The following is a 27,806-nucleotide window of genomic DNA, read 5'->3' as shown; positions in this document are numbered from 1 at the left end:
GTAGTGTTTAATTTCTTTTTTAATTAATTCATATTAGTTAATTTCTTATTTAGAAATTATTATTAGTGATTCAATAAGTACATACGTTAAGCGTACAATTTAAATATATCTTTTAGTGTTGTCGTATGGATTTATATAAAAGTAAAAGTTGCGTTAGTACAGTTTTCAGTTGGAAGAAAAAGGGGTGTCGGGATAATCAATTCCGAGTGTAATATGGTTTATAAATGTGAAATTTAATAAGTTTTAAAAAACAATAGATTGAATACTTTGGGTTTTTTTCATCAATAATTTTTTTTTGTTCATAGACAACTAGAACAATGAAAGGTATTGCTCCAAAACCTTTTATAAAAACAAAAGAGAGAGGTCAGGAGTGTGCAGGATAGAATTATTTTGTATGAAACGTCTTTCAGATCATCGCTGAGAAGCAGAATGATGACGCAAAATGGACTGGGCGTGGCCTGCCTCCGTGTCTCGAGCGCCGCCTGGCGGTGAAGCGGAGCAGCGCAGCAGTGATGGCGCTGCTGGTTGTTCTTTTCGGTGGACTCTGACCGCGCTGATCCTATCTGGCCGTCCCTCCTCTCAGGCCTTGATTTGGGGGCGTTTTAGTGAACTTCAGTTATGTTGGGCATTCTTGCCAGGACGATGGTGAGTAACCAACACGTATGGCCGGGTTTTTAAACATGGTCGATTTTTTTTATGCGACATAAACAAGTAGAAGCTGCCTGACATTCATGTTGTTTATGGTTTAGATAGCGGTAGTGCTAAGGACAGTCGGAAGTGCCGATACAGAGTTCATGGCAGTCATAGAAACAGTGTTCACTGACAGGTTAACAGGTTAAACACTTAGACAGGTACCAAACACATCGTGTCAATGTTTTTTAATGACCGCGCAGGAATCTTTTTACATGTTGCATTACTGCCAGTCATGTGATGGCTCATGTGTTTTATATTTGAGTATTAGAGATAATATTTCCTGTTTTGTATAAATGTTGGACTGTATTAATGTGTTTTATTTATTAACACTAAATGCACTTTTGGATAATATAATAACATCTTAAAATAGATAATAATAATAATATATTATCTAATTCTAAGTAGAAAATTATATATATGTGTATGTATGTATGTATGTATATATGTGTGTGTGTGTATGTATGTGTATATATATATATATATATATATATATATATATATATATATATATATTTATATTTATATTTATATGTATATTTATATGTGTATGTGTGTTTGTATATGTAAAAATATCTATTTTATCTACGCACACACACACACACACACACACACACACACACACACACACATATATATATATATATATATATATATATATATATATATATATATATATATATAATACAGCTGGTTCTATATCTTCTTGGATATTTTTAGGTTAAGGCTTGCATGGTGAAACCCTCCAGCCTGGTAAAGCCAGTGTCAGTGACACGGGTCACTGGTCGTTACTTGGCCCACCAGGAGGGTCTGCCTAAGCTTCCAGTGCCACCGCTGCAGCAAACATGCGAACACTATCTGGCTGCCCTGACGCCCATCGTGGACCCGGAGGAGCTGGATCACACCTGCCAGCTGCTGGAGGAGTTTCAGAAGTCAGGCGGTGTAGGTGAGAGACTACAGAAGGGCCTGGAACAACGAGCCAAGAAGTCGGAGAACTGGGTAAGAGCTTGTTAGGTGATGCTTAGTGTCTCTTTTTAAAAGGTTTCTTATGATGTCTCATTGCCTCTCTGTCGTATCCACTGCTAGCTCTCTGACTGGTGGTTACAAACAGCCTACCTGGACTACCGGATGCCTGTTGTCGTCCATTCAAGTCCTGGGGTTGTCCTTCCCCGGATGGAGTTCAGTGACCGTCAAGGCCAAATGAGGTCAGACCAGTGTAGATTAATACACGAAAAGTCAATTAATCTTTACATAGGTCATTTAGTTAATTGGTTTAATAGAAACAGATTAAAGTCTTACAATAATTTATTTATTTTTATTTTATTTTATTTTATTTATTTTATGTATATGTGTGTGTGTGTGTGTGTGTGTGTGTATGTGTATATATATATATATATATATATATATATATATATATATATATATATATATATATATATATATACTGTATATACATATGAAACTGATTAAAGGCTTGCATTTATTTGTTGCATGTATTTGTTGATACATGTATTGTCTTTTTATTTTTTTACTTTAAAATGTATTTATGTTCTAGCATGAATGTGTGTGTGTGTATGTATATATATATATATATATATATATATATATATATATATATATATCAACAAGCAATACTGCAATAATGTATATGAAGTCAATCAGTTTTTTGGGATATATTTCATACATTTTGAATATTTTGGCAAATTGTTGTTTTTTTTTTTGGGTTGATATTTAAAGTATAAACCTTACAAAAGTTTGTATGCTTGAATGCTTAAAAAAGGGGAAAAATGTTTACCGGTGGGTTTAAAAATACTCTTTATTTTTTGCATGTTCATTCTATATTTAATATTTCTGCTTCCTGTGAATCAAAACCCACGACCTTGTTGTTCGCTAGTGCCAGTTACAGGAACCTTAACACATTGTAAATATTATTCAACGGTCATTCACATGAATTAAATCCACACACAGTGACCCAAAGGCATTACCTCAGGGTGAGGCGGTTGTTTCCAGTCGCCGCTATGGTGACCTTTATACAGACTAACCCTCTTTTGCAAAGTTCAGCTTCGCAATTCAGATAGTACAAACTGTTGCTCTCGGAAAAGTGCTGGCCTGAAGCCAGTCTCCCCACATTAACTATAATGACAGCTTTCACGTATGACCGCTAAAACTGTTCACAGATCAGCAGTAAGATGTCTTCCGTCAAGATCATAAATCATACAGCACAGCAGGCTCTCCTGTGTTTAGAGCACAATTATTCATTTGTAGTATGCTGGTGTTAAACAAGTTTCGAATAAATATTTTTTTCCACACAGATATGCAGCAAAATTAATCGCTGGAGTTTTAGATTTCAAGAGAATGATTGACAAGTGAGTGACACGTTTTATACTTTTCCGGTGCAGTCGAGACTGTTACTGTTGGTGTTCAGAAGGTCCGGTCGGACGTGATGTCTTCCCTTTTTGTTTAGTGAAACGTTGCCAGTGGAGTATCTGGGTGGAAAGCCGCTCTGCATGAACCAGTACTATCAGGTGCTCTCGTCTTGCCGGATCCCTGGAACAAAGAGGGACAGTGTGGTCAACTACGCCCGGGACAAGAGACCCCCCACACACATCACTGTAGTGCACAACTTTCAGGTCAGCCCGTGTTACAAAATATAACCCCAATGTAGCTTCCAGTGGGGAAAGTGTATATGTTTTGCATTTATTTTATTAAACAGCCGTTTAAAACTGTAAATACATTTTATCTAATGATCTGTTAATGCTATGTCAGTACCGTACGGTTTACTGTTATTGTTTTTTTTCTCCTTTTCTCATTATGCAGTTCTTTGTGCTGGATGTGTATAACAGTGACGGCACGCCGCTGACTGTAGACCAGATCTACATCCAGCTGGAAAAGATCTGGAACTCGTCTTTACAGACCAACAAAGAGCCTATAGGCATCCTCACCTCCCACCACCGTAACAGCTGGGGCAAAGCTTACAACAACCTCATTAAGGGTGAGCACTGCCAACACTTACCTAGACGTATTAGTGTCTTCAGCGCAAGGAACTAACTCTTTGATAAGCTATATGTAATGCACATCAGAGTTAAAGGTTTTAGATCACTTAAGAAATTGATTCATATATTCAGCCAGGACCCATTGATCTGGTTAATTATGGTTTTATAGACACAATTGTAAAGATTTATATTTTAAAGCTGCAGTCCGTAATTGTTTGAGTTAAAAATGATCCAAAATCAGTATTTAAAATTATCGCTTTACTTTAAATATAAATAAACTTAGTTACTTCACCCTGATTCACAACGGTTAAAAGTTTGAAGGTAGCATAGTTTGCTCAATTTTCTTAGTATGAAATTTGAATTAGAGATTAGTCTGTGCATAAATCGAAATCTACATGCAATACTGATGCTGTTAACATTAATCATTTGAAAATAAGGTATAATGATAATAATAATAATAATTTGGTTTGATGTGATATGAGCTAATCAATTGTTAGATTAATCACCGTTGGTAGAGGGATCTATTGTAAAGCTTTTTCCTCGGTTTGTCAGAAAAAAGCATGGCGGACTTGTTACTTACTTGTTTAGATGACTTATTTGGGACATATATTTCAAGATGTAGGCTAGAAAGTTTGATCACTAAGTAAAAGATTCATTCCAGTGCAGTGACTGAGAGCTACATACTTCTCAAAACATTAGATTCATCCGCGCCGGAGCACAACCCACGCATGGGATATAATTCCACAAGGAACTGCAATTCCAGGTTTTATATCATAAATGGCATGAAAGAGGCACAACTTACAGGCTGCAGCTTTACATAAACTCCTTTCTACAGGCTGTTGCTTCATTGAAACAGCATAAATGTAAGGTTAGGGTTAAACGTAAGGTGATATTTGATTTATTTTGTGTGACTTTCAGATAAAACGAACAAAGAGTCTGTGAGAGCCATCCAGAAGAGTATCTTCACAGTCTGCCTGGATGCCCCCATGCCACGTGCTTCTGATGATATGTACCGCACACGCGCCGGAGTTCAGATGCTGCATGGAGGGGGAAGCAGGTGGAACAGCGGAAATCGCTGGTTTGACAAAACACTGCAGGTTAGAGACCCGTGAGTGGACGCGTGTGGACTATCGTCGACCAGTTAAGGCCTGTGATCCTGATGCATGATTCATGATGATTAATGTGGTTTGTAGTTTATTATTGGAGAGGACGGGACATGCGGGCTGATCTATGAACACGCCCCCGCTGAGGGTCCTCCCATCGTGTCACTCATCGACCATGTGGTGGAATACATGTGAGATTATCAGTGATTAAAAGCTGTTTTCCAATAGCTAGATTGTAAGCATAGCTAACGCGGTTAATATTTACCGCATGTTTGTACAGGAAGTCGACAGACATGGTCCGGACCCCGATGGTCCCGCTGCGTATGCCACAGAAGCTCCGTTTCAACATCACGCCAGAGATCAAAAAGGACATCGAGGAGGCCAAACAGAACATGAACATGTAAGAAATCGAGACATTCCACTCAGTGTTTTTCCTTAACCACATTTAAATTGATTTCTCCTTTTCTGCAGAATGGTGCATGACTTGGACGTGAAAGTCAATGTGTTTTCCCATTTTGGCAAAGATTTCCCAAAGTCGCAGAAGATGAGCCCCGATGCCTTTATTCAGGTGGCTCTCCAACTGGCGTACTACAGGTAAAGCTCACCAGCACCGCTCTTAATGGCGTATGCTGTGTTTATTTCGTAACTCTAAAATGCTTCTAGTATTATTAGGAAGCTAATGATGAAGTTAATTGGCTTATTCAGGTGATTCACTGTTTCAGGATTTACAAGCGCTGTTGTCCTACCTATGAGAGCGCCTCCCTCCGCATGTTCAGACTGGGCCGAACCGACACTATACGTTCAGCGTCCATCGACTCTGCTAATTTCGTCAAGGCCATGGATGACCCAGCCAAACATGTATGGTAGACTTTTTAGTTATAACCATATCCGCAGTATACTACGGTTCCAAGGTTTATGGGTCAGTAAGGTATTGCGTTTGGAAAGAAATTGATATTTTGATTCAGCAAGCATTGAATTGATCGAAAGCGTTATGTAAATGCTTTTCTGTTCTACAACGATATTAAACAGCAACACTGTTTTCAGCACTGATAGCATTAATAAAAAGAAATGCATCTTGAGCGCCGATTCAGCGTATAAGCATGGTTTCTAAAGGATCATGTGACACTAAAGACCGGAGTAATGGCTTCTGACAATTAAGCTTTGCCATTACAGGAGTAAATAAAAAAAAAGCATATTATAATGTTTAAAAATAGCACTTTTTACTTTTTTATTAAATAAATGCGGCCTTGGTGAGAACGAGAGACTTCTTTCAAAAACATTACAAATCTTACCAACTCCAAACACCATGACTTTATACATTTGGCTATTTAGCTTGTCTTTTTGATTATCAGTGTCAGTACCATCCTATTATTTTCCTACTGCGTTTGATCCAGCATGAAAGAAAATTTCAATCTCAATTTGATTGACAGAACACAGAGAAGGTGGCACTGCTAGCCAAAGCAATTAAAGCGCACAGAGCTTACACAGACATGGTGAGTAAATGAATGCTGGCGGTGTTCAACTGATCCACAGAAAGTACGTGTATCAGTCATTATCGGTCTGCACTAAATATATCCCTCATTGCGCAGGCGATTCGAGGGCAAGCCATCGACAGACATTTGCTCGGCCTGAAATTGCAGGCTATTGAGGACCTGGCCGCCCTGCCAGAGATATTCATGGATACCTCATACGCTGTGGCGCTGCACTTCAACCTTTCCACCAGCCAGGTACTGCATGTTAATAAACCGTTATTTGCAGAAGAAACCTTGTTTAGTAATTCATGTTCTGTGCCATTAACTCCATCAACTGATACCATAACTGTTCAAATCTGCTTTAAATCATATTGCTGTAAACCTAAAATCATCAGATCATGTAAAATGCATGATCTTACAAAAGTTTGATTTGTTTCTCTTCTAGGTGCCAGCAAAAACCGACTGTGTGATGTGCTTCGGCCCGGTGGTACCAGACGGTTATGGCGTGTGCTACAACCCCATGGATACCCACATTAACTTTGCAGTCTCTGCTTTCAACAGCTGCCAGGACACTAACGCAGCACGTCTGGCCCAAGCACTAGAGGACGCACTGTTAGACTTGAAGACCCTGCTGGAGCAGACGCCCAAAGCCAAGCTTTAAAATGATTTTTCAATTAGACTTGTTTTTTTTTTTTTTTGAACAGATCAGTCAATGCATTTGTGTTTACAACGTCATTCAAAGGACAGGAATTTTAAGGAGATTTTTATTTAGAATTTGACCAGTCCAGAACCGAGTTGCTTGGACTCTTTTGGACTTTGACGAGCCTTAATAATCCTTAGTAATAATCCTTAACTTTTATATGTTTATGTGCTTTGGTTATAATTGTTCAAATATAACCAGATCAAATAAGCTTTGCTGATTTGAATTTTGAGATTATGCATCATGCATTATGGTGAACACGCAGTTAAAAAAAAAAGCTCATGTGATTATTGTATATTAGTTATTAAATTAAATTCAGTTAAATATGGAAAAAAATGTAAATAGTGACATTTGCAAAGCATCGGTTTCTTAGTTCTTTGTACAATGTTGTAAATTTGCACATTAACAAAATTTTAATAAATATCAAGTCTTTAAATACATTTTAAATTTTGTTTAGGTTATTCATGAAAAAAAAAAAAATATATATATATATATATATATATATATATATATATATATATATATATATATATATTAGATAGATAGATATTTAAATAATGTGTTCTGATTTACCTTTTGTTAAAAATGAGTTCTACATTACATACTTTTATATGCATCATGGATCAGCATTTTAATTTTATTCATAATTGTTTTAAAAATACGATATTTCTGTAACAAAGCTGCAGTTCAATCGCTGACCCACGGGAGCCTCCATATCATCCCCTATCTTTCACACTCGACCCGTCACGTGCTCGCGCGCGTGCGCGTGCCAGCCGCCGTGTCCTCGCGCTTACCTGTGCTCATCATATCGCGCGAGCGCAGAGTATTTGTATATTCACTGAAGCCAGTTAACAGTACTCAAAAACTGTAGTATGGAAAAAGTTAAAGACGTTATTCCTGATTATAACGATGAAGACTTTCTGTGTCCTAAAAGTGGGTAAGTGTTATGAAAGAATGTATCATGTTTTGTTGTCGCACTCATTGCCTAATCTTTGAATTAACATTTTAGTCATTTAAACTAAATAATTGTGTGTATATATATATATATATATATTTTTTTTTAAACTATACTTCTGAAGTGAGTCCGTTTATTGAATTACAGTCTGATTGATTGGGTCTAATTAAGCTTTATTGAATGTGAAAATAGTGTTTTTTTCATTATCAAATGGTAAGCAGACACAATAAGATTAGTTTAAAGGAGGAGGCTGAGGTGTCATTTTCCTTAAATGTAGCATTTTTCTCAATTTTCTTAGATAAGGCTTACACAGCACTTAAGTTAATGTTTTTTTTTCTTCCCATTTTCTGATAACACTATAAGAATAATTTCCCGTTTACGCTTGATCCTAATATCGACCATATAATATAAGAATATAGGTACATCTGATCTCACACTTAAGAAAACATTTCAAAACCATAATGTCAGTTCATTTGACTCAAACTTTTTGTTTGTTTGTTTGTTTTACCTGTTTACACATAAATAGTGGAATTTATATAAAGTGTTCTGATTTCGTTCAACAGACATATAGAGCAAAAAAAAAAGAACATGTTTTTTTTCCTATTTTCTGCTTGTTAAAACCACGATGATGAGGTGAAGCCCCTCCTTCAATAATTTAGTTCACATGTTAGTGATTACAGTGCATTTCATTTGGGCCGCTTCAAATCTCTACCCATTGTAGCTGATCCAAGACAGGAAGAAAAAAGGAGGAAGATTTTATATATGCTGTATAGTTTTTTGAGGCTTCTTAGCCTGTTCCTCGGTGACAGAAAGCTGGCTGCCATGTCAGCTGTGTGGGACACTGACTATCTGTGGAGAGAGGTCCAAGGGTCAGTGCAAACAGGTCAAATGTATCTTCTTTCATGTGGATTTAATCATAGATGCTAGACGGGACCTTGTTCTTCTGTAATTGTACTGGTTCGGTGATTAGAAAACAAATGCTGCTCCATGTGCATGCCATCAATGTAGTAACTTACTGTCATTTTTAAAGTAAATCATATTTTTAAATATTAGCATGTACTGTTGAACTTCTCACTTGCAATATTGTTGGCAGTGTATCTTCAAAATTCTTCATCTGGCTATTCTAGCAATGGCATCTATTCAATAGATCTGTCGAAACCAGTCCTGTGTAATTTCCACGTAGCATTCTTCTGCTGATTTTGTTGATTGAAAGTCTACGCAGATGTTTTAAGCTCGTTTTCACCGATTTGAAACGTTAATTGGGATTTTAGATCTCAGCAGATTGCATAAATGTGGAAGGCTGCTTGAAAGATAAAAGGGTAATTGTGATAAAGTTGCATGCGTCGCGTTGTGAGATTTTTACATCGCTGTGCATTAAATGAAGCGTGTTTTTTAGTGCCGTAAAGATGTAAAGCTGTAATGTTGTGTGTGTGTTTGCATTCCTAGGGCAAAGTTGGCCTCTCTCTTTGGTCTGGACCGAGCAGAGAGTCAGGGAAATGAGTCCTTTCAATTCACCGCCCCTAAACAGCCAAAAAAGTCCTGCGCCGTATTAGGTAGGCGGTGCAGCAAAAACAGCCGTGTAGCCTATTTTGGCACGGCTTCATATTCTGATGGTTTTGCGTCTTAATGTGTGCACGTAATTGCTCATGGCTTAATCAGTGTCTTTCTTAAGGCCCGCCTCCCCAGAAGTCCGTCCCTCCTCCCTGCGCTCCAGCTGTGCTGTTTGCTACAGCTGTTCATGCATTCAGCTTGTTAGTATTAATATGGCAATTAAAGAACGTGTATGAGAGTCTGAATTAGCATTAGTTCACGCATCTCTTAAATGAGCTTTGATTTTTCCACCAGTGTGAATGGACAGTATGTAAAGCAAGGCAAGATAGGAGCTGCTGTTTTAGGAAACCATGTCTCCAAAGAGGTAAGAGAAACTGATTAACAATAAAATACGCTTCAGTTCATCTTCAGTTGAACTGCAGCACTACTTCCGCACAATTAAAGTGCATAGAGTACAAAATGATTTTTTCAAATGTATTAATTATACTAAAATGTGAGGGTATTTTTACGTACATAAATGCTTAGTATGAAATAAATGCATTTCAAATATATTTAATTACATATTTTCTTGTTTAGTTTATTAGTTTTTTTTTTCTGTCTGCACTTATAGTACAAGATTCTTTTATACACCAATAAACAAAAGCAGATCAGCGCGGCTCGAATCCATCGTGGATTTGTCCTTACAGTGAGTGTTCTATTCTATTCTATTCTATACTATTCTATTCTATTCTGTTCTGTGTTTTGCCGTGTTAGATGCCGCACTCATCCGCTCTTTATACCTGTCCACAGGTTCAGCCTTGTAACTATGTCACTTTCTATGATGACCAGCAACAAAACTGGTCTTTAATGTTTGACTCGGCAAGGTCCAGGTCTGAGTTCTGTAAGGAGGTAATACTTTTTTAATAAAGATTGATCAAAGTTTCTCAAAGTGTTCTCTTGTTTACTTCAAAGCTGCGGGGTTTTAGCAAAATTGCTGTAACGCGGACATATTGAAATTTGACATAATGATTTTTTACAGATGTGTTTGGTGAAATGACCTCTGAGCGTGTTTCTCTCAGGTGTGCGTGGCTCGGTGGAACAGTGAGGCTTCGTCAGACTCTCTGGTCACTCAGGACCTGGTCCAAGGAGAAGGTCAAGCTGTTGATGTCGGGGACACAGTGGAGGTGGCCTATTCTGGATGGCTTTTACAGAACCATTCTCTGGGACAGGTGATTATTCTATCAATTTTATGCATTATGGTATACTGATATTAGCACCGTATCAAAAAATAAAGCATAAATGCATTTTCAAAAGGTTACAGCATCTTTTAATGCTGAGCGGAAGAACTTAGACTTTTTAAATGGTAGCGGAGCGCATGTAGCTCACTGTGCACATTCTTGTTGATTAGCTGCGGCTCAATATAAGTCATGCACTCACTGAACTCATTTAGTTGGCAATTTTCTGGCATGTTTTTTGCGCAGCTGGAGGTGCATAAATGTGAAAGTTCTGTGTTTGTCAGGCGTTTGAATCCAATTTAGGCAAAGAAAAGCTGCTGCGAGTGAAGCTTGGGTCGGGAAAAGCTCAGAAGGTGAGCAGGTCTTGAACACAGCATCGCTTGTAAATGATAATTGAAGAAATGTGCGACACAAAAATGTCGGTGCTGTCAGCTGGTGTTGCGTTGCTCTGTTTTACAGGGATGGGAGGACGGGATGCTTGGCATGCAGAAAGGAGGTCGACGGCTCCTTATCGTCCCTCCTAGTATAGGTCATGGGTCAAAGGTCATCCTTAACCATGTGCCAGCAAACAGCACTCTGGTGTTTGAGGTTGAGATTCATAGAGTAAGGCACTGACAGTGTGAATGTAATTAAACATACCACCAAACATCTTTAATTTCTCTCTAAATTTACGGTTTTGTTTGCATGTTTATCTACATGTAGGTTAAATTTTCCAAAGGCAGACATAGCCAGGCATCATTTGACACCTCAAGGGCATCCCCAAGCACCTGTTCAGACTCTCAGACTGAAGACAGCACTAGCCAATCAGTCGCCGATACAGATAAGTCAAAGTGTGTACATTATATCCCTTGCAAATTGTTGATATTTAACTTTACCATTTATTCCATCTTCAAACTGCATTTTTCTTTTCTAGATTTAATCTAACACCATTTAAGTTTCACGGTTAAAAATAATACTAATACACTATGTAAATTTTTCTTTTTACATAATATATGTGTGTGTGTTGTGTTATTTCTATAGAAATACATATTTACATCATATATTTTAAAGATATTTACATGTATATATTTATATTTTAATCATTTATATCATATATAAATATATGCAATATACATGTAATAATTAATATACATATATATATATATATATATATATATATATATATATATATATATATATATATATATATATATATATATATAAATATACACAGTATGCACATATATTATGTAAACAAAAACTTATTTTGGATGCAATTAATTGTTTGACAGCAATAGTTAAATGGCCTGTAGGGATTTTGTTATATAGGTGTTTTAATTAGGTGACTTAAAACAGACATCAGTAAGCTAATTTGCATGAATTTATTTATCATTTGTATTTAGAGTCCAAGAACCTAAGGGGAACGTGGCATCTGTATCTCTGACAGTGAGTTGCATTTACCTTAACATTTAGACAGGTGCCCGAAATGGCTATAATGCTGAAGCTCCGAATATATTTCTTTCTTGTAGAGTTCAGGTGCTTCCAAATCTAAAATAATCTCACGTATAGCCAAGATGGGTCAGCCAATGCTTCCCTTTCTCACTGGGGCCATTCCGGCTCAGCCTGACCCCAGCGACTCGGAAACAGAGGTCAGGAGGATCGGAGAGGTTGTTTACATTACACATACTGTATATGAATCTTTTTATTCTATTTTGAATCTTTTGGCCTGTAAAGTGCAAAAATGAACCCCTTTATGTCTCCTTGTGCAGGATACCAGTGGAGTTATTTGTGATCCCACTCCTTCACACTCCCCCAAACTTGCACCAATGCCCTGCAGTATGTGTAAAAAAAAAAAGACAAATAATTACAAATAATTTGGTTAACTTTTTAATGTTCCAATAAGAGCTGACCGGATCTTTGCTTTCATTGACTGTTTTTTTGTAGCGTCGTATCCGCCTGACGATGCTCAGAAACAGGAAGCCGTGCCTCCAGAAGGAGACTTAAACACTACTCAAGGCTTTCAGGTGAGATTCAACGTATGATTTCATTTTATTCAATCTAATCCTTAAAGAAATTGATACTTCTAGATGATGCATGAAACTGGTCAAAAGTGACAGACTGAAGACTGTTGCATTGTAACAAAAAAAAATATTTAGAATTTTTTATTCTTAAAAAAAAAAAAACAGGAAAATATGAAGCAGCACTTGTTTTCAGCATTGATCAGCAGGAAATTATTTGCTTATAACAATGATTTTTGAGTGCATTACAGAAATAATTGTCATTTTTAAAATACTTTATTATAATTCTTTAAAATAATTTCTATTTTAATTATCAGGTTTTTATATTTCACACTATTACTATTTTCTTTTTGATTAAATAAATGCATCTTTAGTAAGTATAGGTTTTTTTCATGAAAAACACTTGCACGTATTATGTGTTTGTAAAAAAAATATATATTTTTTTTTTTTCGATCAACAGCAATATTCCTTCAGACAAAATCCTTATTTTCCAACACAGCTGGATTCATTTGCCTCAGTCTACCCATCCCAGCACATCCCATACCAAAGTAAGATCTGAGCATTTTACTTTTGTACAAACAATACTTGCTGAAATGTTTCACTTTGTGTTACTCATGTGCCATTTTTTGTGCAAACATTATGTATTAAATAGCCCCTGATATTACATCATTCCTGATGTCTGACGCTCGCCGACACAACACAGAAATTCTGCTGGCTATTGAAAAGCTGGCACGCAGAGTGGACCAGCTGACCTGCAAGGTATATTCGTGCAATATGGATTATTATATAATTAGTTCCTATAGTTATAAGGGTTTAAAATTTTTTTTTTTTTCTCAGGTTGATGATCTGCAAAAAGAGGGTAACTTCTCTTTCAGACTGTCCTCTGCATCCTTAGAGACAAACGTGATCCTACAAAACATTCAAAGAATTATTCAGGTTTGAATACAATACTTTGATTTACTATTTAGATTTAGATTAGCCTTTTAAATGCCATTTGTTTTATTTTAGGAGAGTATGTGTCTGAAAAAGGAGGTTCTGGAGAGGAGTTCTCAGGTGGAGGAAGAGAATCACAAAACAGAGAGGAATAAGAGGTGTGTCCTAAACCTTTCTTCGCACTCCAATGTCCTGCTTTCCAGTCAGATTAAAGATTAAAAAAACCCTTCTGAGCCTTTTTGGTTTACTATGTGAGTGCAGGTATATGGAGCAGCAAGACAATCAGACTTCCCCCCAACAGACCGAGCAGGAAAAGGTATAACATACAAGTGGATTAAATGCTGTGATGAAATGTGATAAATGCTGTTTCATGAAATGTGTAATTAAGTGAATGAAAACATACTGCAAACTGAAAGCGCACAGTGTATGAAGTTACTGTCTCTCAAAAGAAAGAGTCGACTTTGACTCGTTGAAACGAGTCGTTTTTAAAACGAGTCCCAAGCCGAATGAAATATTGCTGCCCACTTAACTGTCTGGTGAAAGTGTTTTTTGACCTTGCATGCATGTCAGCCTGTTGTTTTTGGGAATCCCAAGTCTTTCGTAACCCATAATAGGGGCTCTTTAAAATGAAAACCTAAGACAGGCATCAGAAAATTAAAAAAACACAGCTGTTCAGGTGGGAGTAATGTTTCAGTAAAGTGTACTGAGAGTGAGCTGCTGTATCTGCTGCAGGTAAAACAACTGCTGAATGAAGTGTTCGAGTCTCTCAGGACAGAGTTTGATTCACAGGAATCTTACAGCGGACACGCGGTGCTTGAGATTCTCCAAAAAACCATCAAGGTACTGTTCAGCCAATCAGGTCTATTTATGCAGTAATTTGGGGTTTTGCTGATGTCTGCTTCCATTGCAGAGTATCTCCGTGAAGCTTCTCTCGGACCCATGGGAACTGGAATCAGGCGTAGAGGAAGATGAGGTAGAGGAAGAGCATTTGCGAATCAGAAACACGGAGAAGGAAGACCTTAAAAAGGAAGCATTTATGCTAACAGAACAAATGTAGATATTGCAGCATCATCGGCTGTTCGCATACTGAATGGGGAATTGCTACCGTCCTCATCACGTCTCAGTGTTTCAGAGCAGGCAGTTTTTCAGGGAAGAACACAGATATGGCTGGATATGCCTAACAAGTTTAAATCAAGTTAACTAGATACACAAAACTAATCTTTACTGCAGTTTTCTTTGAAAAAATTATTTAATATAGTATTTACGTTTTATTTATAATTTTAAAAAATTGCAAAATCAAGACTAACCGAATCGACTTGTGCATTAATATTAATTTATTAAACATAAAATAAAATGACACTAAGCAAAATATAATAATGCTAACGTAGCGCTAACATTTGTTTATATATAAAATTTCATAAATGTATCTAAACTAACAGCGATATACCGTTATACTGAAAAGAAACTTCTTATTTGTAGAAGAACTACAGGTGTCTATCAGGTTTATTAACACTTAAAATTAATAGGCAGCATTTCAATGGATGTGGTTGGTTGGATACAATTATAAAACCTAAATAAAACAAAAAAGTACATTATGAATATGTAGACAACAACAGAAAACATGTAATGGCAACACATACATTGTAAATGAATGTAACAGAGATTCAATCTCACTAATAACATCACAGATAAGGTGCCATTTGTGTTGTATAAAATGAGCACAAACTGTATCAGTTCTTATAAAATAAAAGAAGAGCAGAAGAGCTACAGTGTGTACATAAATTAATAATAATCTGCCACCAGATAGTAGTTTATACTACAGTAAAGTCTACTAAACATTTTTTTCTTTTTTGTTTTTTATGCACAACTAATAAAACCTTTGTCCAGTCTGATCCATACAGCATAACTGTATCACACAAAGCACACACATTAAACATTTTTGTATCATGCCGATAAACACTTAAAGCTTATTCCTTAAAATAAGAAATTAAATGATCATTGTTTTATTTACAGACAGGTTAAGTTCTTTTTTCATTCTGTACGTGTTCAGTGAGAAGCAGACTTGCATATAAGAGCACTTGGATGGAGAGAGGTTCACAGAAGTACACAGAAACACCATCATGTGTTCGCAATACTTACATTAGCTGAGACGGGATGGCTGACAATGTAAAAAGGACTAACAGTGAATTTGTTAGGAGTGTTTTAAGTACAGCGCCTTCAGAAATGTTTTACCTCCAACCTATAATCGTCTAAACTGCTGTGTCGCCAAGTCAGTTCAAAACATTATGAATGAAAATTAAAAATTGCTTTAACTTAGTTGGTTAAAGTATTAAACTACTGCAGAGTATAGGCCCTTTCACACCGGTAACTATTAGCATCCACAACAACGGGCTATCTGTTAGCATGCTATAGCTATGTCAGCTGCCATTTGAAGCTCTTTAATGTCATGCAGATTCTGATTGGCTGTAAATATTTTTTGAACGTTTAACCGCTGGAAAAATTGTTTTGATAGTAATTTCAATGATATATTCTGTATGTTTTTGTCATAATAGCTGCGATGTGATGCCCCGATTAGAACGATGACTAAACTTTATTAAACTTTAACTTTTATTGGTGTGAATCCCCCTAAATGGTGCTAAATTACTGTACTACGGTGTTGATAACATGAAGATTACTGTAGAGAACATGCAGATGTTTTAAGTTTATTTGGGGGTGGGTTTAGTGGAAATCAAATACAAAAGAGGCACAAGTGCATAGAGCGGGTACATCAAGGGCGATACTATAGTTCAACAGTCATATTATTATTATTATTATTATCTTCTTATTAGGTTTGAATTAAATTAACCATTGTCAAATACTTTTTTGCCGTTAATTTATTGGAATGTGACTGGTTTATGATATATAATAAAACGTTATCCGATTGGACTAATGTATAAGTTCTGTGTAAGTTCCTTTTTGATTGGCTAGCTGTAGTGGAAGAAAAAATCCAGTAACATCTAAAGTGCTTGAAGGTTCACAGACTATGATTTCATGCAGCAAGTGGAGAAATGAATGCAACAATGACACACGAGATACGATCCTGACCATGGAAGGACGCTCAGCCGTGGTAAAGACGGACCCGCTGAGATAAGGAGCCACGGCACAGAGGGCAGGACTGCAGGGCATCGCTGCAGGTCTGGCAACAGCATACATGCCCACATGGCAGGAAGATCACCTGTGACTGAGACGGAGCAGAACGGGAGAGCAAGTTACAGTCTCTTTCTTTCAAAGCTGCTGAAAAGCGAATCTTTTGCATTGCTACACGTAAGTCCTATTTTAAACAAACATTGCTTTTTTAAAAATTATAACTGAGCATTGGATGTTTAGCCTTACCTCACGCTCCATGCACACCACACACTCGGAGCTGCTCCATCTATCAGGACTTGGGGCAGTGGGGGTGAGGGGGGTACTGGGGGTCAGTGGAGGAGTGAGCTGCTGCTGAAGTGGGGCGCTTGGGGTGGATGGACCAGCTTCCTGCATCTCTTTGGCTGTTTTAGGCAATGCTGGAGGGGCAAACATTTTATGATACCCTCAATCACAACTTCAAAACAACACTGTGCCGAATTCCCCAAATGAGACTTAATTAAAAATAGCATGTCCTTAAGAGAAAATGCATGCTCTTACGGTCAGACAGAGTGCGTTCTCTGGCCCAGTGGAGAAGAGCTTTCTGCACTCCGACCTCATTGATCCCCAACTGTGGTGAAGCAGAAAATATTAAAATGGACATAAACCTCTGATGACGAACTCAAAGTCACGCACCACTTAAAGCACAGAAGGAAATGTGGCAGACCTTTCTAAGGTCTCGAGCGGTCATGTGTCGCAAGGCCTCAGCAGTGATTCGGTGGTGAGCTATGATTGGCAGGTAGTGTTGAGCCGAGAGTTTACACAGCAGACTCCCCAGATCTGCATTTACAGCTGCCTCCTGGGGAGAAAGGAGAGGGGAGTGTGATTTTGTGATTTAAGCACAGGGCCTATGAGCCTGCAGGAGAGCTGCTCTGACCTGCATCCGCAGAGACAGAGGTTTGGCATCCAGGAGCCTCTGATACTGGATCATCCAGTAGTTCTGCTGATTGGATTCACTTTTCTGCTCCATTGCCATCTTAAAAAAATGAAAAGGAAAAAAGACACTCAGCGCCATGCTTATGAATGACAAGCAACATACATGTGCATCTATAGCTTTGATCAAAATATATATACAGAACAAAACACATATATACATATATAAATAAAAGGATTTCGAAATATAATAATATCATAAATAATCAAATAAACATCTTGGAAGCATAATAAATGACAGTGCTGAATAAATTCAATCTACATGTATTAAGCAGTGAAATATGGAAATTCCATGGAAATAAAATAAACTTAGTACAGAATATATAAATTACAATGCTGATTAAATTAAAACTACATTAACATGTAGTATGATCTTATTGGCTCTTCTATCCTAAAACATTTTAATCAGCATACCTGATTAAAAGCATGCACACTGTTTTTGTAAAAATTAAAGGATTTCATGTTTTAATAGCTGTCAAAATTGACAGCTATTGTCAAAGTTGAATTATTGTATAAAAAATAAAAGCCTGCCAAACATTACGTTTCCTTTAGATACTAATGTGTATTAAAAAATTTTCTCCACACACATTACACCACATTTTGGTGTATATGACCTAATATATGACCTAAATGTGATTTCTGCAAAAGTGACTGAAGCATGGGAAATGTTTTAGTTAGCTGATCTAATTTTAAATGTCTCCTTGTTCATAATCACCAAAACTATCCTGAGTTCCTCCTCTCTTTGGTCCTTCTGTTTGAGTAACTGCTGCAGTAGATCAGTCAGAGCAGTCCTCTGGTCAGCTAACACCTCCTACCACACAAACACACACACAGTAAATACACACACACACACACACACACAAAATCCACACATTTATACTCCCAGACTGCTGTGATGACTCGTAGAGGTGGTGTGAGCATGATATTTTAACAGGAATGGGATGAAATGGCCAAGAAATCCGCGAGTGAGAAAGAAATGTAAAAATAAGGAAGAGAAGCGATGCTAGATGACAGAGACACCATTACTCCTCTCTACACTCCACAGCATGATGAAACAGTGACAGGAAACCACCACATCATCTACTGCTGCTACGTACCTGCAGATTCTCCGTGTCCAAATTCCTCCTCTTAACCTCCAGCTTTGTCAACTGCATTAACTCTGCCTCTATGAGTTTAATCTATGGACACAAGCATACAGTGGGGGGTGTGAATGGCCCCATGGAGACATGATAAAACAGCCATCTTTTTGGCTTCTGCATCCAATGAGAGGTGGGGATGTGAGAAGCATGGGCTGACTGAAACCAAAAAAAAAGCTTTTAATGACTAGAATGACTACAAAAGACCATACTTACTTTTTACATTATATAAGCTGACCGCAAAATACCCACCGAATGGTTTTGTTAATGATTCAAAAGTTTGAGGTCAGTCATTTTTTTCTAGAAAATTAATCCATGTAATCAGCAAAGACATATTAAATGTATCAAAATTCACAGATAATTACCCATACCTCCTTTAAATGAATTATTCTTAACAAAAAACGCTGCATTGATAATAAGAACTGTTCATCAAATCAACGTTAAAAATGACATGAACAGAAATACATTTAAAAATTAAATTCATAAGCATAGGAAACAGTGATTTTAAACTGTATTACTGTTTCTGTGTATTTATAATCAAATAAACATAGCCTTGGAAGCACAAGTGACAAAAAAGATCCAACCCCAAACTTCCAGATGGTGGTGTATGTTACTAAATGACAGTTCAAATGAAAACTGCATTAACGTGTAGTATGATCATACTGGATCTTCTATCCTAAAACAAAAAACTTTAATCAGCATACCTGATTACGGATATAAGCATGCACGCTGTCCTTCTGGAGTTGGAGGGCTTCAAAGGCGGCCTTCTGCATTTCCTCCTGCAGACAAAAAGCCAATTAGGGTTAATCATTCTGGACCTACCAGAAAACAATGCACAACCTGTAATATCTACAGTAGTTCATTAATGTATTTTTGCCTGTGGAACGAATGGATGGATGGAGAGCAAACTAGTTTTTAATAACCGTTCTCAATTTGTGTACATTGTAGGTTAGAGATTTACATAGTTACCTCTTCAAGGATCTGACTAATGGCTTTGCTTTTGTCTAGCTGCTGTAGAGACAACACCTGGTCAAACCTTCTGTCCATATAGTCCAAACTAAAAGGGGGAAGAAAAAATTATGAAACAAGAATTTTTTCAATTAACAAGTAGCACAATAAAAATCAGAGAATGCATGTTTGAAATCCAAACGAGCAGTTATACAATATGCATTTGAAATGAGTGTTACCAAGAGAAAACACTTGTGGTCAGATCACAGAGATGGATGTTAGTATCAGGTGTAAGAGAGTAAACGATTGCTGAGCGGAGTATATGTATATGTATTGGTGGGAACTGACGCACCTCATGCAGGTCTCGGACACCAGAATCTGTGTCTTGGCTTCCCTGGCCTCCTGAAGTAACCTTACAGAGTAGCTCTCTGACAGCATCCTCTGCATGGCACCTGCGGACATGTAGTCTTTTCAGAACCATTGCAAACAGTAAAGTTTCTTTTAAACATCAATAGACTTTTTTTTTACTGCTAGAAGCAGTAGATATGACAAAAAAATAGGGGAAAAGTGAGAATGAGAGGTCTAATTCAAACTACGAATATCAAAACACCAACATGACTGGAGCAGCTTGTTTTGTTAAATAACTGTAAAACAATAAGGCAGATTTAATGATAACTGCAATTTCTAAAACTCACTTGCCACTTCCTTCTTCCTGAGAGAATTGGCTTCATCCTGTGTGATAGCGGTAAGGTGCTCCATTCGTATACTAAAAAAAAAAAAAAAAAAAAAAAAAAAAAAAAATTCACAACTATATCTCTTTTTTAAATAAAGTCGCAAATTTCATTTGATTTTATTCTATAATTATTACTATTGTTTATTACTATTATTACGAAGCTATGCAATACATAGATCAAAAGTGACAATTTATGTTTTTTTTAACAATATTTCTTTATTTTTGAACAAATAAATGTGGCTCTGGTGCGCATAAGAGAACAGTGCGGTATATGTTACAAACAAAACATTCTGATACACATTTAACACCCCCCTACAGTATTTGTGAAACTACAACTTAAAGCGGCACTGCAGATCTTTCTGGCATCTACCAAAAATACCTGAATGTAACAGTAAATGTTGTAGAAGCAGCACAACAGTGGCACTGTCCAAACAGCTCAGTACTTGCACTAAATCTGGACTGAGCTTTTCTTAAGTGGCGCCATTAGAAAAAAAGACATTCACTTAGCAAGAACGACATTGATGGCAGGAGCCCGTACTCCATTAGAGAGTTCAACCCGCACATAATTTCCACTCACCGGTCTTCCTCCAGAGCTTGCAGAAACTCGGCGCTCTTTGCCTGGCTATAATCAAATAAGCACAAATGCACAATAAATAACCGCCCTTCAACCACATAATACTAAAGCACTTAGCATGACTAAAGTGATAATGATGGCTAAAGAAAACGTAACATGGTTCACATGGTATCCTCACCGTTTGCTATCAAGCAGGAGGTCAGAGATGCGACTCATGATATTGTTCTCTGCCAGGCGTACTTTTTCCAGCATTTTCTGCCTCTCTGTTTCCTGGGCCTTCTGCTGCTGAGACACACCTAACTCCAACCTTTGCTGCTCCTGAGAGACAGAAAAGCGCAGGGACAAGTCTTTCTGATAAGGGCATGGTAAATGAAACCCTTCAGAAAGAATAGATTAAATCGGTCAGACACGGCAGTAGACATTCATAATGTAACAAAAGGCTTCTACTTAAAATAAAAATCTCTTCATCAAAGATTCCTGAAAAAAAGTACCACATTTTGCACAAAAATATTAAACAGCACAACTGTTTTGAACGGTCAGAATAATAACAAATGTTTATTGAGCAAAACATTTTAGAATTATTTCTAAAAGGAAATACATGCAATACTTAAGACAGACATTCTATTAAATGCAGTCTGGAACTTTTTTGTGTTTAAAATGTACAAAAACCTTTTTTTTGGCTTGTGCTGAATCACTGCAATAAGTGTCTATAAAAAATTACAGACTGCAGCTTTAAATAATGTTTTACAACATTGTATTAAAACGAGATAAATGCAACCATAGAGACCAGAGAAGAAAAAACGCATTGCTCCCAAAATTTCGAATCACAGTGTAGTTCACTTAAACGCATCGTATATATCAATAAACCCCATTCAACTCTACAATAAAAATGGTTACCAGTTTGACGGACAGCAGGACGTCCTCTTTGTGAGAGTTGTTGAGCAGGAGGAGCTGAGTGTGCTCTCTCTGTTTCTCTTCAAGATCTTTCTCAAAGATCAACTTTTCCAGATGTTTCTGCTCCTAGTGGAGAAACGGAGAGGATGAGATGTAAATACTACTTCAATGGACAATCCAACATTAACAAAACCTTAACCAAATCAAACATACCTTTCTTTTCTCATAGTCCATGAATTTGCTCTGCAGAGTCAGATAGAGAATGTTACATTAACAGATCAAATGGCGCACTATATTTTTAGGCACTGTTTGAAATGGCTGATAAATAGCGATGACTGACCTGCCAGGCCATCTCTTCGCCATCAACAGAATCCTCCTCCTCCTTCCCTCCATCATGCTCCAGTACAGGCAGCAGATACTGTGATGGAGGGCAATACTCCAGACCCATCTCTAAATCCAATTAAACAAGTCAGCTGCACAGAATGGCCTGGTACTGCTGAACTTTAATATTTAACCGAATCTCGCGCATGACGCGTATTATGCACAACCTGTATCAGATAGTAATAAAAGTACACCGTGTAAAGTACTTCTTTGAAAAAGATCCATACCTGAACAGAGGTAGCGCTGCACTTCCTCTGTGCCGGCCGTGCACACTGACGCAGGTGGATATCTCATAACCTGTGCATCCAGGATCAGGCTCTGCCACACCACATATACACATCAGCGGTCATACCGAAATCTGAGCATGTACAAATATACCCCCAACATCTTAAATATAGGTTTTTGATTTAATATACTCACTTCCAAAGTGCGAACATTGGCCAGTTCTTTAGGTAATTCTCTAATGCCGTTCTCGCTCATGTCTAGTGTACGCAGGCTACTCATGTGTCCCACAGATGCAGGAATGACAGAGAGGCTGTTCCCTGTATCCATCAAAATACGATGTTCTTATCTTACAGAAATGTAATTAACTATTAAAGTAAAAGTTTCATAACTGCTATGAAGGTGCTTAAAATGAATACTGATGAATGCCTTTTCGTGGCAAAATTATTTTTAAAAAGCACAAAAACCCACCTTTCACGTTAAGTGTCTGTAGATGCCGAAGATCCCCTATAGAGTCCGGCAGCTGTTTAATGTGGTTCTTCTCTACATTCAGCACCTTAGAGAGGAAATCAAGGTTGTATATAAGCAATAAATACGAAGGATACCAAATATTAATTTTAAAATATATTTAAAGAAAACTTCACTTTGGTACTGCCAAGATTTTTCTACTGTATATAATATTAGTCTCTTAAACTCAACAAGTTTGTATTTAACAATAATGCAGTCTAAGCTAATAATACAGTCTAATTGAAAAAATATTATAAAACAAAAGTTTTCTATTTTAAATTATTTTATTCCTGCGACGGCAAAGCTGAATTATTTTTCATCAATCCATTTTTCAACGACTTCCAATGTGTTCAGTTTTGCATGATCCTTCAGAAATCACTACGCTGTTTTGCTTCTCAGTGTACATTTCTTATTATTACCAATGTGCAAAACTAATTTTCATAATGCTTAGATAGATAAAAATAAAAATGTAGGCCTACTGTTTTTCACTACAGGTCTTTAGGCTCACATTTGTCGAAATGCGATGCATTCCTGCTAAATAAAAATAAAAACTTAAAATAAATGTTTAGTATCTCTAAAATTGTGACACACTAGTCTACCTAGTCTACCAGTGATATATACAATAATTATGGCAAAGGCTACGAACCAGCATCAAAAACAGCATTCTGCGGCAAAAAAACTTTGCTCAAATATAATAAACATACCTGCAAGGACAAAAGCTGCCCAATGCCATCAGGAAGTGACGTGAGCTTATTTTCATGCAGGTCCAACACCTTAAGAATTGACACACAGAGACGTTGTCAGTGGACAGAAGTGTAAAATGGTTATTTGCTCGTCATCAGTCCATTTCACTCACCTTTAAGGTTGCTAAGGCACCAATGCAGCAACCTTTAGGAACAAGTGACCTCAGGTCATTTCCATGAAGAATTAACACCTGCAATTAAAGTGGAAACTGATGTTGAAGCTCTGATTCCCATCAAACATTCGGAGAAAAACACTGCAGTAAACAGACCCACTTTCTTCTGGAGGACTTTACATATGGAGAAGGCACAGGAGGGAACCTGCGGACAAGTATTGTGTAAGAACTGCTGTGACATGGATAGAAGCTCAGATATGATTCATGATATTAAGGCTTTGTGTAATTCACCTCTGTAAGCTCACAGGCAGAAATGTCCAGAATATCATCAGCGCCTGCTTCTTTGGCCTGCACAAAACCGACATGCGTTGAGAATAGAAGCAGTGCAGCAGGATGTTGCCCCCAAAATACAATTACATTAAATCTCACCAAGCATAGCTGGTATTCCAGGCGTTTTACTGAATCCTCACTTGGTTTCTTCTTTTTGGAGAACAGAAACATCCTGAGGCAAGTCAGATTTTGTTTGCCTAGTCAAAACCTAACAACATCCACAAAAGCCGCTGGATGTTAGTGTGACAGTTGACTGGCTGTGGTGTTGACATTTCCAAAGAAACAGAAACAAAAACATAGCAATGTGAAGAAACAGTGCGAACAAACTCATGTACGACAGGAAACACGCAAATAAACACTTGTTAAAATACAAATCATGATCACTCGATATACATAGGACTACACAAATGCGACTTTTTGACTAGACTTTGATGGTTAATGAAACCTGTTATCGAAGCCAGACAGCGCGAGATATAAATAAACGTACATACCGCATGCGAATGTAAAAAGACGAATATACGCGATTAACCGCTAAATTAAATCATTTCATCAAAACATGGGCTTGTTGAAATGTTTCGGTATTCATTTGTTTTCCGTGTTACCTAGTATTGTCCCTCTCTGGCAGCACACACAGAAGCAACAACTTCTCGGATGTTGTGAACGACGTCATGCTTCGCCGCAGTGTGAAAGGTTGTTCAGTTCTCGCGATACTTCGCGGCCTTTATATCGGCGGCGCCACGCTTCCTCGGTCTTTTCCTCTTTCGCTTTTGTGGTGAAGGTGCAACGCATTTCGGTCGTCCCGAATCCGGGTTCATCCGACACCCTCACCTTTTCGAGTCGAACCGAGGTCAACCGTGTCTGATACAACATGCCTCCCAAATTCGACCCCAGCGAGATTAAAATTGGTATGTCTGGAATACGGTAACCGTTTGACGGATTTCTGATTAGGTCTGAGCGGCCATGTCTGCGCCTTGGCCTCTCGCGCTGGGACTAATAAATGAGTAGAAAGGTAAAACTACACAAGTAACTAACGGTATAGCTTTGTTGAGCCAAGATGAATGTTAACTTGCATGCGGTAGAATATGTGTGTGGTTTATCCTAGATGCGTCTTTTTAATATAAAGTTATAGCATCTTTACTAGCTGTAGCATCCACGTGCACGAGGCGCTGATAACGATTTCATTTGACGTGTTGTTGGTTTTTTTTATGGAAAAGAGAATTCGTTCCTCTTTGGAATGCAATTTTTATTTAATCATAGCTCGCTTGTCACCACGTTCAAAACAAAGGGGCTCCGTAGTTCAGCCGTAATTTCATAGATGCAGGTATACTCCTTTATTGTCCACGACCAGCATATTAAGGTCATGAAGCACTTACAATGTAGCGTGCTTTTACCCACCCAGAGTATGCAGGTACGTGAACCAGTTATCCTTTAACAAGGATAACAGTTTAAAAAGTGTACAAGTGTACTAAGCCCCACAGAAAACGAGAAGCTTTTTATTTCTGGTGGCAAAACTTAACCTTGGCTGAGTTTGAGAATGAGCCCGTTTGCAAAGGTCCTTTTTAAGTTTTTAACCCTTCAATATTTAGACATAAGATGACTCCATAACTCCATCTAGAAGTTCTTGAGGTGTAATTTTAGAGCATATTAATGCTTTTTTTTTTTTTTTCTATTACTAGTGTACATGAGATGTACCGGTGGAGAGGTTGGTGCCACTTCCTCTCTGGCCCCCAAAATCGGACCTTTGGGTCTTGTAAGTACAGCCATTTTTTTTAAATCCTTCCCACAGTCATAGTCTGCTTTATAGTGATCTAGCTTAAGTACTAGGCACCAATCTACTGGCTTTCTCCGTGCCTAAAAGCTTGAAGCAGGGGGGGGGGAAACAGTATGTTGCTGTATGCTCATCTATCTTTTTTTTTTTTTTTTTTTTTTTCCTCAGTCCCCCAAAAAGGTGGGTGATGACATTGCAAAGGCCACCGGCGACTGGAAGGGCCTGCGAATCACTGTTAAACTGACCATTCAGAACAGGCAAGCAGCGGTAAGCCCTCGGAGGTGTTTCAGCATCTACTTTGCCTCTTGTAGGTATATAGCTTTCTGATGTTTACAGCTTTTCGTTCTTGCTCTAGATTGAGGTGGTGCCATCAGCTTCAGCCCTCATCATCAAGGCGCTGAAGGAACCTCCCCGTGACAGGAAGAAGGTCAAGAACAGTACGTAACCGCCTCAATATACTACGTTAGAGGAATCCAAAGGCTGTGGCCTTTTGTAGTTGACTATAAGCCTCCTGCCACTGTACTTGCCTGTAAGTGACTTTGTACTGCCACAAGGAAGGCTAATAGCGACCCAGCTCTAGGAAACAGGGTTGCCCAACTTAATGGGCAACTCTGTGCCGTGAGGTCTGGAACACCTTCATATTGGCCAGAATGTTGTTTGCACATCACATTTCAGAAGTTTGTGGTCCCTAAGAGTTAACCTTTTTAATTGAGCCTGGATGCATTTTAAATGTATCAGTGGTGCAACCCCAAAAAAACAGCCAAGCTCATGCAAAGAGACAAATACACCCAAATGCATTTTTAATTCAGACTGGATGCATTGAAGCTCTTCAACTTGTACGTTTTTTTTTTTTTGTTTTTGTTTTTGTTTTAGTGCAAGTTGTGCTTAACATTTTAGATCTCCCGACCTCAAACTTTTGAAAGGTAATGCACATGGTATTGGTTTGATATGTCGACCTGATGTTTGTATCATGTTTGCGTTTTTCTTTTGTAGTTAAGCACTCTGGAAGCGTTACTTTCGACGAGATCGTCGGCATCGCCCGTGTCATGAGGCCACGATCCATTGCCAGGGAGCTTAGTGGTATGTATTGGAAATGTTTTAAGGGCAATTATGTTGATCAGCCTCTTAACCACGGTTCCAGTCTTTTCTGTAGGACTGTGTACTGTCCAGTGGAGGCTAATAATAACCCAGCTTTAGGAAGCAGGGCTATTCAACTCTGTGGCTACCCCTGTGCCAAAAAGACTGGAACATGCATTTTATAATGCAAGCTCTTATTAGAGGACCGTACAAACTAATCTGGTCCTGTTCCTCAGGTACCATTAAAGAGATTCTTGGCACTGCTCAGTCTGTGGGCTGCACCATTGACGGTCGTCTTCCCCATGATGTCATTGATGACATCAACAGTGGCAAAGTTGAATGCCCAGCTGTAAGTTAATTTTTTTTTTTTTTTTTTTTTTTTTTTACTGCCTTTAACTCGCTGGTTAACTTCAATTTTTTTTTTTTTCCTCTTGCAGGAGTAAGAAGACTAAAATAAATAAAACAAATAAATAAAACCATTTAAAATGAGAAGTGTTGTGTGTTTTTTTTTTTTTTTTCCCTCCAGTGGTTATCAAATGGGTTTAATTAAAAGGCTATAAAACATGAAGCCACTGTACTCCACATTTTGAAGCGGATCAAAAGGTTCTCCCAAAATAATGTCCGTTCTTGCCTTAGGACAACTTGGAACTATTATGATCCTTTTCAAATGTTGACTA

The 27,806-nt window shown here is 37.7% G+C and overlaps 4 protein-coding genes and 2 non-coding genes across 11 annotated transcripts; 5 read left to right on the top strand and 1 right to left on the bottom strand.

The window, feature by feature from the left end:
- Nucleotides 1-489: 489 nt before the first annotated feature.
- On the top strand, nt 490-7,398 carry crata (carnitine O-acetyltransferase a). Of its 2 annotated transcripts, XM_043240177.1 has the most exons (14): nt 490-645; nt 1,411-1,689; nt 1,777-1,895; nt 3,003-3,056; nt 3,155-3,320; nt 3,508-3,682; nt 4,602-4,780; nt 4,877-4,977; nt 5,067-5,186; nt 5,258-5,380; nt 5,509-5,644; nt 6,217-6,279; nt 6,376-6,513; nt 6,704-7,398. In XM_043240177.1, the coding sequence occupies exons 1-14, from the start codon at nt 619-621 to the stop codon at nt 6,917-6,919; spliced, it is 1,896 nt and encodes a 631-aa protein (XP_043096112.1). In that variant the 5' UTR covers nt 490-618; the 3' UTR covers nt 6,920-7,398. The 2 variants fall into 2 exon arrangements, with proteins under 2 accessions (XP_043096112.1, XP_043096113.1); XM_043240178.1 differs by lacking the exon at nt 3,003-3,056.
- Nucleotides 7,399-7,531: 133 nt separating this feature from the next.
- fkbp15a (FKBP prolyl isomerase family member 15a) lies at nt 7,532-14,949 on the top strand. Its single transcript, XM_043238992.1, has 21 exons — nt 7,532-7,895; nt 9,360-9,466; nt 9,586-9,664; nt 9,759-9,828; nt 10,075-10,149; nt 10,254-10,352; nt 10,523-10,672; nt 10,963-11,031; nt 11,138-11,281; nt 11,381-11,508; nt 12,061-12,103; nt 12,187-12,306; nt 12,427-12,493; nt 12,602-12,681; nt 13,136-13,223; nt 13,328-13,434; nt 13,513-13,611; nt 13,684-13,766; nt 13,870-13,924; nt 14,341-14,448; nt 14,519-14,949. The coding sequence occupies exons 1-21, from the start codon at nt 7,831-7,833 to the stop codon at nt 14,663-14,665; spliced, it is 1,983 nt and encodes a 660-aa protein (XP_043094927.1). The 5' UTR covers nt 7,532-7,830; the 3' UTR covers nt 14,666-14,949.
- A 144-nt stretch (nt 14,950-15,093) lies between these two features.
- On the bottom strand, nt 15,094-24,967 carry lrsam1 (leucine rich repeat and sterile alpha motif containing 1). 4 transcript variants are annotated; one of them, XM_043238985.1, is made up of 25 exons: nt 24,887-24,967; nt 24,384-24,541; nt 24,246-24,302; nt 24,115-24,159; nt 23,955-24,032; nt 23,803-23,871; nt 23,063-23,147; nt 22,790-22,911; nt 22,597-22,687; nt 22,329-22,438; nt 22,202-22,231; nt 21,992-22,114; nt 21,273-21,412; nt 21,098-21,142; nt 20,483-20,553; nt 20,140-20,239; nt 19,809-19,896; nt 19,544-19,618; nt 18,801-18,881; nt 18,419-18,514; nt 17,648-17,746; nt 17,438-17,569; nt 17,272-17,341; nt 16,981-17,150; nt 15,094-16,828 (listed from the first exon to the last, which is right to left on the bottom strand). In XM_043238985.1, the coding sequence occupies exons 2-25, from the start codon at nt 24,453-24,455 to the stop codon at nt 16,706-16,708; spliced, it is 2,172 nt and encodes a 723-aa protein (XP_043094920.1). In that variant the 5' UTR covers nt 24,456-24,541; nt 24,887-24,967; the 3' UTR covers nt 15,094-16,705. The 4 variants fall into 4 exon arrangements, with proteins under 4 accessions (XP_043094920.1, XP_043094922.1, XP_043094919.1 ...); XM_043238987.1 differs by having other exon boundaries at nt 24,384-24,492; nt 24,887-24,936; XM_043238984.1 differs by having other exon boundaries at nt 24,776-24,907.
- Nucleotides 24,968-25,028: 61 nt separating this feature from the next.
- rpl12 (ribosomal protein L12) lies at nt 25,029-27,618 on the top strand. 2 transcript variants are annotated; one of them, XM_043238989.1, is made up of 7 exons: nt 25,029-25,189; nt 25,961-26,034; nt 26,221-26,319; nt 26,408-26,489; nt 27,046-27,132; nt 27,366-27,478; nt 27,567-27,618. In XM_043238989.1, the coding sequence occupies exons 1-7, from the start codon at nt 25,153-25,155 to the stop codon at nt 27,570-27,572; spliced, it is 498 nt and encodes a 165-aa protein (XP_043094924.1). In that variant the 5' UTR covers nt 25,029-25,152; the 3' UTR covers nt 27,573-27,618. The 2 variants fall into 2 exon arrangements, with proteins under 2 accessions (XP_043094924.1, XP_043094925.1); XM_043238990.1 differs by having other exon boundaries at nt 25,154-25,293.
- On the top strand, nt 26,563-26,688 carry LOC122346223. Its single transcript, XR_006251118.1, has one exon. It is a non-coding gene; the product is annotated as a small nucleolar RNA SNORA65 (small nucleolar RNA).
- Nucleotides 27,178-27,305, top strand: LOC122346221. The gene has a single exon (XR_006251117.1). It is a non-coding gene; the product is annotated as a small nucleolar RNA SNORA65 (small nucleolar RNA).
- Nucleotides 27,619-27,806: the final 188 nt, after the last annotated feature.

Source organism: Puntigrus tetrazona, chromosome 5 (assembly GCF_018831695.1).
Source record: "Puntigrus tetrazona isolate hp1 chromosome 5, ASM1883169v1, whole genome shotgun sequence".
Classification (NCBI taxonomy): domain Eukaryota; kingdom Metazoa; phylum Chordata; class Actinopteri; order Cypriniformes; family Cyprinidae; genus Puntigrus; species Puntigrus tetrazona.
The sequence above is the reverse complement of the archived record's forward strand: the minus strand, read 5'-3'. Positions and strand labels throughout refer to the sequence as shown.

Excerpts from the sequence above, each read along its gene's own strand:
- crata (XM_043240177.1), top strand. The coding sequence starts at position 619 with ATGTTGGGCATTCTTGCCAGGACGATG. Across the intron at positions 646-1,410 it reads GCATTCTTGCCAGGACGATG|GTTAAGGCTTGCATGGTGAA; the intron begins GTGAGTAACCAA and ends GGATATTTTTAG. Across the intron at positions 5,645-6,216 it reads TGGATGACCCAGCCAAACAT|AACACAGAGAAGGTGGCACT; the intron begins GTATGGTAGACT and ends TTTGATTGACAG.
- fkbp15a (XM_043238992.1), top strand. The coding sequence starts at position 7,831 with ATGGAAAAAGTTAAAGACGTTATTCCTGATTATAACGATGAAGACTTT. Across the intron at positions 9,467-9,585 it reads AAAGTCCTGCGCCGTATTAG|GCCCGCCTCCCCAGAAGTCC; the intron begins GTAGGCGGTGCA and ends GTCTTTCTTAAG. Across the intron at positions 10,673-10,962 it reads AGAACCATTCTCTGGGACAG|GCGTTTGAATCCAATTTAGG; the intron begins GTGATTATTCTA and ends TGTGTTTGTCAG.
- rpl12 (XM_043238989.1), top strand. The coding sequence starts at position 25,153 with ATGCCTCCCAAATTCGACCCCAGCGAGATTAAAATTG. Across the intron at positions 26,320-26,407 it reads TTCAGAACAGGCAAGCAGCG|ATTGAGGTGGTGCCATCAGC; the intron begins GTAAGCCCTCGG and ends TTCTTGCTCTAG. Across the intron at positions 27,133-27,365 it reads CATTGCCAGGGAGCTTAGTG|GTACCATTAAAGAGATTCTT; the intron begins GTATGTATTGGA and ends CCTGTTCCTCAG.
- lrsam1 (XM_043238985.1), bottom strand. The coding sequence starts at position 24,455 with ATGTTTCTGTTCTCCAAAAAGAAGAAACCAAGTGAGGATTCAGTAAAA. Across the intron at positions 24,160-24,245 it reads CTGCCTGTGAGCTTACAGAG|GTTCCCTCCTGTGCCTTCTC; the intron begins GTGAATTACACA and ends ACTTGTCCGCAG. Across the intron at positions 22,439-22,596 it reads GCAGCGCTACCTCTGTTCAG|AGATGGGTCTGGAGTATTGC; the intron begins GTATGGATCTTT and ends AATTGGATTTAG.